The sequence below is a fragment of the Leptonychotes weddellii genome, chromosome 8, assembly GCF_054177405.1.
Source record: "Leptonychotes weddellii isolate Sample4059 chromosome 8, ASM5417740v2, whole genome shotgun sequence".
NCBI lineage: Eukaryota > Metazoa > Chordata > Mammalia > Carnivora > Phocidae > Leptonychotes > Leptonychotes weddellii.
Genome location: NC_138376.1, coordinates 58,282,488 through 58,294,614, shown reverse-complemented (window position 1 = coordinate 58,294,614; position 12,127 = coordinate 58,282,488). Strand labels below are relative to the sequence as shown.

Genomic DNA, 12,127 nt, shown 5'->3' with positions numbered 1-12,127 from the left:
GGAGTTTAATTCAAAGAATAAATTAATTGAGTGATTTCCCTTTGCAAAATGCCAAAACAGGTAATTACTATGTTTAATAGTTTAAAAAATAAGATAATGCATGGTAGCTCTATGAAAGTAGTAGTAGTACCACTGAATGATTTATACCTAGATTTGATTTTGCCATTTAATTTGAAATTACACAACTTTAATTATCATGTTAGCATTTTATGTATAGTCTTTTCCTTGTTGCAGAGAAAATTCAAAGCAGCTGCTTTTCTGATAATAAAATTTAATGTAGAAGTGTAATAAAGACTTATTTACCATTAACTCAAGAAAAGAATATTTTTTTATGTTGTTGCTTAATACCATGATTTACATTAAGACATTGCCTTCCAGGGCGCCTGGGTGGCTCAGTTGTTAAGCATCTGCCTTCAGCTCAGGTCGTGGTCCCGGAGTCCTGGGATTTGAGTCCCGCATCGTGCTCCCTTCTCAGCCAGAAGGCTGCTTCTCCCTCTCCCACTCGTCCTGCTTGTGTTCCTACTCTAAATAAAATCTTAAAAAAAAAAAAAAAAAGACATTGCCTTCCATTAGAAATTTATAATGATAAATTTTTATTTTTCCAATCTTTTATGGGCCTTTTTTTTTTTTACAGATAGCAGATCAGATGTTCTTTCATAGTGATTATCGGCCCCTTATTCGTGATGCCAACAATTTTGTATTAGATGAACAGACTCAGCAAGCACCTCATCTCATGCCTCCCCCTTTTTTGGTTGATGTTGATGGTAATCCTCATCCATCAAGATATCAGAGATTAGTTCCTGGTCGTGAAAATTGCAGGGAGGAGCAACTCATCCCTCAGATGGGAGTAACTTCCTCAGGTAAATGCACATTTTCATAGACAACCAAATTTTCCATTTCTAATGATGTCTTATAAAATTGCTAATTGGGTAAAGCTTTGTTACTGTTTTGAACAAATGAGAAGTAAAATTATTTTTAAGAATTTCTTTAAAGTCCTTTAAACAATGCTGAATTATGTACTGTAAGAATTAAGAAACATTGGAGAGTTAAAGCAATAATCTTGGTCATTTATTTATTCATCTTCTCTAGACACCTGCTAAACTGGTATTCAGTAGGGAATTAATCAGACACAATCCTTGTTCTCATGGAGTAAGATTAATAAACACAGTTATAAACAAATAGTTAAAACTTGTGATAAATGTTATTAAAGGGAAAAGTAGTATGTGAAAGAGAGAATAAGACTAGATAGTCTTATTCATGTTGAAGATTGTTTTAAGAAATGATCAACTTTTAAAAATTTTAAGTAAGGTAGAAATGAAAGTGTTGAGAGCTGTTTTAGTGAAATAATGGAGGAAGAAAGTCAAATTAGTTCAAGAATTAAAAGGGAGTTGAAATGGAGACAAGGTCTGCAGACCTTCCGTTTTGACAAGAGATGTAGCACTAATTTATTAACTGAAAGTAATGGAAACCGTTATGAAAGGTTAAACCAGTTTTGTAATTTATGAATCTTTGTTATATTTTAAACTAGAAAAATTTACGAAGGGGCGCCTGGGTGGCTCAGTCAGTTAAGCATCCAACTCTTGGTTTCAGGTCAGGTCATGATCTCATGGTCACAGGATCAGGCCCCAAGCCTGGCTCCGCCCTAAGTGCTTCAGAATTCTTTCTCCCTCTCCCTGACCCTGCTTGTGTTCTCATTCTTTCTCTCAAATAAGTAAATAAATCTTTTTAAAAAGAGAAGAATTTATGAAAATATTTTAAGTTCTGAACTCTAGCATAATGGACAAAATTTCTAAGTAGATATATGTAAAGGACACATAAGAGATGTAATACATAATGAGTAACTTTTAAATAATGAATTTAGATTCTGTAAGCTGTGCAGAAAAACCAGTCTCACTGCATTATAGAAGACCCATCTCTTATTTTCCTTTAAGGATTGGGCATGAAATTGCAATGAAGATGAATATACTGGATAGGAAGGGCTGCTCTTGAAGATGGCCATGCCCACTCAGGATGGAGGGTGAGGGGAAGCATTAGAAGAATAGTTTCTGCTGATACTTGCAGAGAGTAGTACAATCCAGCAGACCTGAATGTCTGTAGTATGTGAAACTAAAATGTCTCATACATGGACATAGCATGAACTCAGAGAATCTAAGAACAGGTAATATTCAAGAAATTTAGGCAGGTATTCAGATTAGAGAAGTCTCAATTATTAAATTATTAGAGAAGACTTGATCATAGGACTGAGATAAAGATAAATGTCTTCAGTCTCTTAGAGGGGAACTGGATAGAATCAGATCTTGCCCAGGTCTCAAAATAGGTTTCAGGCACAGGGAAATAAGGAAAGGACTCATTTATTAAAATATCAGTGCTACTTAATTATCATGGCTATTAATTTTTTCCTCCATTTAACTGTATAGGGCTTTCATAAATATCTCATTTAATCCTTATGGTATCCTTATTCTAAAAGTTGAGAAAATGAAAGCTTAACAACATATGTCTTGTTTGAGTTAAAGTGTATGGAACCACAGGGATTCAAATGCAGCTCTGACTCTTAGTCCATTGTCCTTTCTTCCTTACTGAGCTTCCCTTATAGTAAAAAAAGTGTACCTGATCTTGAAAATGAATTAGACACTAGTTATTAGTACAGGACCACAAGAGAACCTATAACAATAATTATGGGTTCAAAGTGAGTCATAGAATATTTAAGTGTTCTAGGTCACAGAAACCTAAAAGTTTTCTCACAGAAACCTAAAAGTAGGGCGCCTGGGTGGCTCAGTTGGTTAAGCGACTGCCTTCGGCTCAGGTCATGATCCTGGGGTCCCGGGATCGAGTCCCGCATCGGGCTTCCTGCTCAGCAGGGAGTCTGCTTCTCCCTCTGACCCTCCTCCCTCTCATATGCGCTCTCTCTCTCATTCTCACTCTCTCAAATAAATAAATAAAATCTTTAAAAAAAAAAAAAAAGAAACCTAAAAGTAAAACATCATTTCTTGCATTATTTTTGACTTAACCAAGTACAATATAGGAGAGAAGAAAATACGTTTTGAAAAACTTTAGCATCATTTGTAACTATTTTTCTATTTGTAAATCTAGATCTGTGATAAAATTTGTTTTGGGAAATCCCTTAGAATTAGGTAAAAATAGATAATGGATACTGTAATGATAAGTTGGCTTGAATGCAGTTGTGTTATATTTACAGTTACATTTATATTTGAGTAATACACTTTAAATATGCTTCTTCAGTTACAACTTTAGCTATATCAGATTACTCCTTGATGTTCAAACATGACATGTTTTCCCAGCAGCATAACAGGAAAGAAGCATCCACAGGCATTTTAACTTTTACCTCTACTTTTACCACTCTCTAGCTTTGTGACCTTGGACAACTTATGTTATCCCATTGAATTTTAGTTTTTTCTTATAAAATGAAATAACATTATGTGCTTAAGACTTGTAACTTTCCCTTTCCTTGTATCTTCTTTACTACTAATTCTTCATTTCATAATGTCCTTTGTATCTTCTCTTCCCAGCCCACTCTAAAAGTCTGATCTCATCACAGCATTTCTTATATACCCACTCACCTGCTATTAATTGCTCCCTTCTCTCATGGCAGTGCTTTCATATATATCCTAACACACATTTTTTTAATTCATTCAACAGGATTAAACATTTTTATATGCCTACCATTGTGCTAGATTTAGAATTATAATATTAAATAAGGCAATCCATGCTTTTGCAGAACTAACTAGCAGGCTTCCTTTTTATATTGGGCTGAGTACTAAGATGTATATATTGTTTGAGGAAATGAAAGAGGATAGCAACTAATTCTTTCAGGGGTAGTCTGGAAAGATTTCACAGAGGAAATATCAGAGAGATGCCATTTTAGTTGGTGCTTGAAGGATAAGTTAGTGTTTGCACGTTTATACTTGAATTGAGAGTATTATGGATAAAAGCTCCAAAGCATAAAGGTATTTATCCTGTTAGGAGGGCAGAAGAGTCAAGTGGTCCTATGTGACTGGTAGAGGTGAGTGTTGATGCTGGAAAATTAGGGTGGGTTAAAATACACCAAGTTACTCCCTACCTCAGAGGCTTTGTCCCAACTCTTGCATTTTGTCTGGGGTGTTCTTTTTCTTGCTCCTCACATGGATGACTAATTCTTTTTCTTCCAGTCTTAGTTCAAATGCTGCCTTCTCAAGGAGGGCTTCTTTGACTTTTCTGACTCACCATAAGCAATTCCCATCTCTCCTCCCCATTTTCTCTTTCTGTCATCATCTTTAACATTTTTCATAGTCTGCATTTATATAAGGGTTTATTGTTCAGTTTTCCCATAAGAATGTTAGCTGCCTGAAGTCAAGGACCTTGATGTCCTATTCACCACTGCATCCTTACTTCCTTGGTATATAGCTCCTAACACATAATAGACACTCAAGAATTTGCTGAATAAATGAAGCAATAAAGATTTTTTTGTTTTGGTTTTTGAGAAAGTGGGTAATCACATTTGCCTTTTTTAAAAGAAACTGGTCTAAGATGAAATCCCACTTTTGCCATTTACTAGATATGTGACATTGAGTAGTTATTTTGGTCTTCTCATCTATAAGTGGAGTTAATAATATGTGTGTAATTGCATTGTTGTGGGGATAATATGAGTGCCTGAATCATAAACACTTGGTAAACCTTATCATCCTTGTCATTGTTTGTAATAAATTAGGATTGAGTTAGCATATTCCTGGTTGTGTATGTATGTGTATTTCAAGTTAATCATTTTAGGTCTTTTTAGGTCTTGTACTCAAGCAAAATTTATGTTTAATTCGAGACTCAGTGAGCTTAATAAGTAAAATGGTTTGACTAGTTGACTGAAGTGTCCTTAGCATTTTGTGTGGTATTATATAGGACTGAACCAAGTTTTAAGTCAGCAAGCAAACCAGGAGATCAGCCCATTGGACAGCATGATTCAAAGACTGCAACAGGAGCAAGACCTGAGACGTTCTAGTGAAGCCGGTATCAGTAATACCAGCCGTTTAAGTAGAGGTAAGGAGGGATTGCTTTAAGTGAAATATTTAAAAAATTGTAACAGTTAAACTCTGAACAGTAGAGAAGTGATTAAACAAATTATGACACATCCATAAAATGAAACTTTAGGCTGCCTGAATGATCATGTTTTTAAAAATATGTAATGCCTAAGAAAATGTTCGTAAGGTTTCCAACTATAGATAATGGGGCTTTAAATATGTATATTCTTCCAGATTTCATAGAGTAAACATGTAGAACCTAAAAAAACTTTAAAAATAAATTTATTCATTAATGTATGGAATACACTCCACATTCTCAAATATCTCACTGCCCTTATTGTCACATGTTATTTTCAGAGAAAAGTTAAAGCAAATTTATGAACCATAAATACTCTTGGGTTTGTCTGTTTTTGCTTCTTATGTAGTTTTCCCAAAATACAAAGCATTTTTTAAAAATTAATGATTTTACATGTTAATTCTGTCAACAGTTATGATTCACTGTCTAATTAACTGAATAGCCATGTTTTGTTTTCATTAAACTTTTGCCTGTGGTTTGGTTCCTGATTTGGTAATTTAATTGTTTGCCATAATATAAAGTTTCATGTGGAAGATAATACAGATTTTGTTTTCTGTTAAGTTAATGTTTCTAAATAGAACTTACCATATTTTTCACTTAGGCTCTGTAAGTTCTACCTCAGAGGTTCATTCACCACCAAATGTAGGACTAAGGCGTAGTGGACAAATTGAAGGTGTACGGCAAATGCACAGCAATGCACCAAGAAGTGAAATAGCCACAGAGCGGGATCTGGTAGCTTGGAGTCGAAGGGTGGTGGTACCTGAGCTATCAGCCGGTGTAGCCAGGTAAGGGGAGTTGTGAAGTTTTATGTACCATCGTTGTTTATGTTCATTTTTAAATTACAGCCTTCAAAGTACCTTTTCAAGTTTGTAATTTATTTTAAATTTATCTTAAGAGTATTTTAAATTAGTCATGACTCTGGAAGAAAATTAAGTTTCAGTCATGTCCTTTTCTGGAATAATTCATGTAAAAGATGTGGGGGGGGATGTGTTAAGGTGAGTAGCATGTTTAAATCTTAGTTTGTCTTGTTTAACTGCATCTTAAAACACGTTTCATGAAGTTTGTTATAATTTTTTATAGATTTTACAAACCATACCATATTCAGATACTTCATAGTGAAAATACATGGCATTATTTGTTGGTAATACATTACATAAACATTTTTTATATATTAAAATGATTCTTTAATGATTATTTTTTATATTTGAATGTATACATTTATAAATTAAATATTGATATAATTCTATTCTCAAGGTCTGTGTTGTAAAGGAACTTTATATCCCGTTCCTTATGATTCCTTGTGATTTAGTAATGCAAATATTCATGAATGTGGTCCATATGAATCCAACTAATACTGACCCTTGAACAACATGGGAATTGGGATGCTGACCCCCTGCACAATTGAAAATTTGCATATAATTTTGACTACCCAAAAACTTAACTACTAATACTCTCCTCTTGACTGGAAGCCTTGATAACAAACAGTCAGCTAACACATATTTGTATATTATATGCTATATGTATTATATACTGTATTCTTACAGTAAAGTAAGCTTGAGAAAAGAAAAAAAAATCAGAAGGAAGAGAAAATGCATTTACAGTACTGTAGTATAAAAAATCCACATGTAAGTGGACCCAGATAGTTGTAACCCATTCAAGGGTCAACTGTACATAGTATATAATAAGAAACATGAAGATCAAAATGTAAATTTGATTTTAGGATTTTTCTAGTTCTTAAACTCAAAAGATATAGTAATTGTATAATTTAAAAAACACTTTTAACATCAGTGTTTATATAGTTTATGCTTTTTGATTGGACAGTACTTCAAATTTGTGTTAGGATTTAAGATTAATTATACAAATAAGGTATAAATTTGAACAACAACTTTATGTGATAACAAGTATACCCAGATGTCCTTAATAAAAAATTAACTCTTACAATATATTTTTAGTTGGATTTTTGTCCATTTTTAATTTTTTTTTTTTTTACGATTTTATTTATTTGACAGAGAGAGAGAGAGAGAGGGAACACAAGCAGGGAGAGTGGGAGAGGGAGAAGCAGGCTCCTGGCAGAGCAGGGAGCCCAATGCGGGACTCAATCCCAGGACCCTGGGATCATGACCTGAGCCAAAGCCACCCAGGTGCCCCTGTCCATTTTTTAATTTTAATGTTAAGGTTTGAAGGGGGTGCAATAAGTAACACCCATCTTAATAGTTTTAAAGGAAGTGAACATACAAGAGAATAAGAGATGAAATCAGAATGGTACTTTTTGTTATTGATGTAACTGTGAAGGATGTGGCTTTCATCTGCATGAAAGTGTGTTCCTAGTCCTGAACCCCAAACACAGGTAGCACTGGATCACAGTATTTCTTCCCATGTGAGGCAATGGGGTTTGGGTCTTTAAAATGCAGGACAAAATGTATACATTGCAAATAAGGGCATAGGACTGGGCCATACTAAGCTGGTTTTTCCTTCCAGAGCACACCAATTAATTAGTTCACTTCTTCCCCTGGAGAAGAATGAGCAAGGAGGTTAAGAGGCCAGGAGTGAGTTGCTAGTTGGTAATGAAGGTCCCTATACATGGAAGGAAATAGGAGGAGCGGGGAAGATTTGTTTCTCTCCATATGTTCTTTACCTTTTTATCCCTTTTCATTGAGCTTAACCATTGAGCCAATGGTCAAGCAGGGCTATGACCATGACTTCAAAGGATATTTGACCTTCCTGGAGCTTTGCCCCCAATACTTAGTACTCTAACTTTGAGAATGTTCCTGGGCTATGCCCCCCTCATAGGTAGTTTACAGTTTGCCCTTAGAAAGCTCTTAAGTGGGTCAGACCTGTTACATTAATTAAAATTAAATCCAGTCACATTGATTGGATTCCAACAAAAGACTATTATCTGTAATATATAAAGAACTCTCAAAACTGAACAGTAGGGGTGCCTGGGTGGCTCGGTTAAGCATCTGCCTGCAGCTCAGGTCATGATCCCAGGGTCCTGGGATCAAGCACAGAATCGGGTTCCCTGCTCAACAGGGAGCCTGCTTCTCCTTCTCCCTCTTCCTGCTGCTCCCCCTGCTTGTGCTCTTTCTCTCTCTCTCTGTCAGATAAATAAAATCTTTTTTAAAAAAGAAAAAAAAACAAACAACAGTAAATTTAAAAATCCAGTCAGAAAATGGGCAAAAGACACAGACATGTCATTAAAGAGGATATGCAGTGGGAAATAAGTACTTGAAAAGATACTCGACATCCTTAGCCATTATTGAAATACAAATTAAAACCACATGGAAATAATCTCTATAAACCTATCAGAATGGCCAAAATATAGTAACCTCCCCCAGTGCTAAGGAGGGTAGTGGAGAAGCTGCATCACTCATGCATTACTGGGGGAAATGTAAAATATTGTGGCCACTCTGGAAGACAGTTTGGCACTTTTTTAAAAACCTAAATGTATAACTACTGTATTATTCAGTGATTGCACTCTTGGACATTTATCCCAAAGAAATGATAACTTATGTTCACACAAAAACCTGTACATAAGTGTATAGCAGCTTTATTTGTAATAGCCAATAATAGAAACAACCCAGATGTCCTTAATGAGTACATAGTTAAAAAGATTAGCTGTATTGTATCCACACCGTGGAATATTACTCTGCAATAATAAGGAACAACCAACCTATTGATAGAACAGATTGAATAAATCTTGAGGAAATTATGCTGAGTGAGAAACCAATCTCAAAGGTTTACATACCTTATGGACTATTCTTAAAATACCTCTAAGAGGTAGAGAACAGATTAGTGATTGCTAGACCTTGTGGAGAGGAAGGGTTGAGGGGGAAGAGAGAAAGGTATGGGTATGATTATGAAAAGTACACCATAAGGGATCTTTGTGGTGATGGAAATATTCTGTATCTTATCTGGGGTAATGGATACACAAACCTGCACATTGATAAACTTGAATAGAACTAAATATACATACACACATGAGTAGAAGTATAACTGGGTTCTGAATAGTACTGGTGCATTGTATCAATGTCAACATCAAGGTTGTGATATTGTACTATAGTTTTGCAGGATGCTACTATTAGGGGAAACTGGGTAAAGGAGACAAGGAATTTCTGTATTATTTTTCAAAACTATATGTGAATCTACAGTTATAAAAGTTTAATTAAAGAATAAAAAATTATGGTGAAACAAATTAAATCAAGGCCATTCTTTTCACAAGATTTAAACTTACTCATTTTATATTCCATTGAGAATTATTACCAGCTGTGCTAGAGATTCTGCAATTAAGTGAAATGACATTAATATACTCTAGTAATAAAATATCAACATTGTAGTATTCTTTCAAGTTTGAATATTAACTCCCTTCCAACTGAAATCTCCAGGGAAAAATTAAAGTTCAAAGATTAAATACCCCTGCAGGTCAAAAACTTTAAAGTTGTAAGGAATTAAAGTAAAAAATAAAATTCTCTTGCCCTTGTAAGTTCAGATTCCATGAAATTAAAGTTCACAACGTTTCTCAACTTTTTCTGTTGCTCACTTTCAGCTCGGTGCCTGCAACGAGTTGAAGTTTTTTCAGTAGCTGAAGCCAGACCTGCTTTTCACTGGAGAGAATATAGTTCTTTCGGGGCTTTAGGAGTTACATTAATTCAACCTCAAGGTTCTCTTGTGCCTCTTTTTTTTTTTAAGATTCTAGCTATCCGTATGGCATAAGAGATTATCACAGCCCTACACTGACATAATTTAAAAAAATAAATCCAATTTCTAACCCTTAGAGCATTACCTTAGGAACCATGTTCCCAGTACTGAATACTTGATTTGCCAGAGACCATAAACAGAAGCAGTAGTATCAAATTCAAATAGTCTGTCTTTCCAGTATTCCAGTCATTTAATGCCAAATGTCCAGAGTTAACAATCTATGCACTTAAACTCAGGAATCTTTATCACATGCCTCCATTTGAAAAGAAAACATCAGGAGTAGCATTCCCTCTCTGACACTGAACATGCCTTTCAGAGTGAAATCAGTTGTAAAAAGTTTAGATTAACATGCATGGCTTTTAATTCTCTTTCAGTAGGCAGGAAGAATGGAGAACTGCAAAGGGAGAGGAAGAAATAAAAACTTATAGATCAGAAGAGAAAAGAAAACACCTTACTGTTCCAAAAGAAAATAAAATACCCTCTGTTGCAAAGGTAAATAGTAATTTTATGTTTAATACTATGCTTCATAAGTATAGTGACTACTTTAAGGCTCTTGTAATTAAAAATGTTAACATTGTAAAAAGAATAATGAAATAAAGTTGATATAGTTAATTCTTGATTATCTCTTTAGGTTATCTGTTACCACTTTAATTTTTTTATTTTACTGCCTTCTAGTATACCTTTTCCCCAAATGCCAATTGTTAACATGCCCATTAAATTTAATAAATTATATCATAAGCCTAAGCAAGATTTTTTATTTTTTTAGCTCTGTCATTGGTTGTATACTCTAAAACAGTTTCTTGGTTTTGGGTTTTTTGGTCCTATTTTTTCTTTTTTTCTATTTTACAACTGTTACTATAGGTAAGTCAGCTATGCTCCTATAAATAATAGTTCTTATTTTCTCCATTAAAAGAAGTAAGTTGTTTCTATTAGTTTGCCTTGTTGGTTTCTCTGTCATCCTACTCTGGAGAAACTTTGGGATCCAATGGATTTTAGTTGGTTTATGCCCTAATCTGGGAAAGATGTGTATTTATCTCCTTGAGTGTCAAGGAATCACAATTATCCATTCTTCCATTCTTTTTCTTTCTCAAACCACCTTAGTTTGAAAGCTTCAGAATTGAGGTAAACTACGGATCATCTTTTCATTTACAAGTCACCGTCTAAGCACCTATCTAAACAAAAAATAACTGGTCTCTTGACCCTGCTTTGTTCTCCTTTCTCTTTCTATTTGAGTTCCTTAAACCTGTATATTAGTGTCCTTTTCTAGAACTCTATTTTTATTTTGTGACTCTTCTTTTTAAAGGACTCAAGTAGTCCTTTGCTATTTTATATTTTCCTTTATCAAGGGTATCATACCCTGGGATCAGTAGGACCCCACAAAGGTTCCCATTAGTATAATCTGAGGTAATCTTTCATTTTCTGGGGGGTTTTTTGTTGTTGCTGGTTGGTTGGTTGGGTTTTTTCCTTTGCTCAGAATCCAAGGATATGGGGATGTAAACTCATATAGTGATGGTGAGAGTTTGTTTTGCTACCACTTTTTGGATAGAATATGGTAATATCTATTAAAATCAAAAGATATGCTTGCTTTTAATCCAATAGTTGTACTTTTCTTCAAAGTTTTTTTTTATAGAAAAGTACTGATGTGAATCTATATACATATATGTGTGTCTGTACACTCAATATTTATAGTTTCTCCGGTAGCAACAACTAGAATGACTTCAGTGTCCATTGGTGGAAAAGAGGTAGGCTGTCATGGTATCTGTTTACCCAAGGAATATTATGCAGCTTTTTTTTTTATGTTATGTTAATCACCATACATTACATCATTAGTTTTTGATGTATTGTTCCATGATTCATTGTTTGCGTATAACACCCAGTGCTCCATGCAGTACGTGCCCTCTTTAATACCTATTACCAGGCTAACCCATCCCCCCACAGCCCTCCCCTCTAGAGCCCTCAGTTTGTTTCTCAGAGTCCACAGTCTCTCATGGTTTGTCTCCCCTTCTGATTTCCCCCCCTTCATTTTTCCCTTCCTGTTATCTTCTTCTGTTTTTTAAACATATAATGTATTTGTTTCAGAGGTACAGGTCTGTGATTCAACAGTCTTACACAATTCACAGTGCTCACCATAGCACATACCCTCCCCAATGTCTATCATCCAGCCACCCCATCCCTCCCACCCCCCACCACTCCAGCAACCCTCAGTTTGTTTCCTGAGATTAGGAATTCCTCATGTCAGTGAGGTCATATGATACATGTGTTTCTCTGATTGACTTATTTCGCTCAGCATAACATCCTCCAGTTCTATCCACGTCATTGCAAATGACAAGATTTCATTCCTTTTGATGGC

General features: G+C 34.9%; 1 protein-coding gene across 3 annotated transcripts in view; it reads left to right on the top strand.

Annotated features, from left to right (window-relative positions):
- PHIP (PHIP subunit of CUL4-Ring ligase complex) overlaps positions 1–12,127 on the top strand; it is a 135,077-nt gene that overhangs the window by 71,161 nt on the left and 51,789 nt on the right. For 2 of the 3 annotated variants that reach the window (XM_081828571.1, XM_081828572.1), the window contains exons 17-20: positions 635–860; positions 4,888–5,025; positions 5,684–5,867; positions 10,152–10,269. In XM_081828571.1, the coding sequence (XP_081684697.1) occupies positions 635–860; positions 4,888–5,025; positions 5,684–5,867; positions 10,152–10,269 (666 nt within the window). The remainder of the gene's footprint in view (positions 1–634; positions 861–4,887; positions 5,026–5,683; positions 5,868–10,151; positions 10,270–12,127) is intronic. The other variant, XM_081828573.1, reaches the window with a different exon arrangement.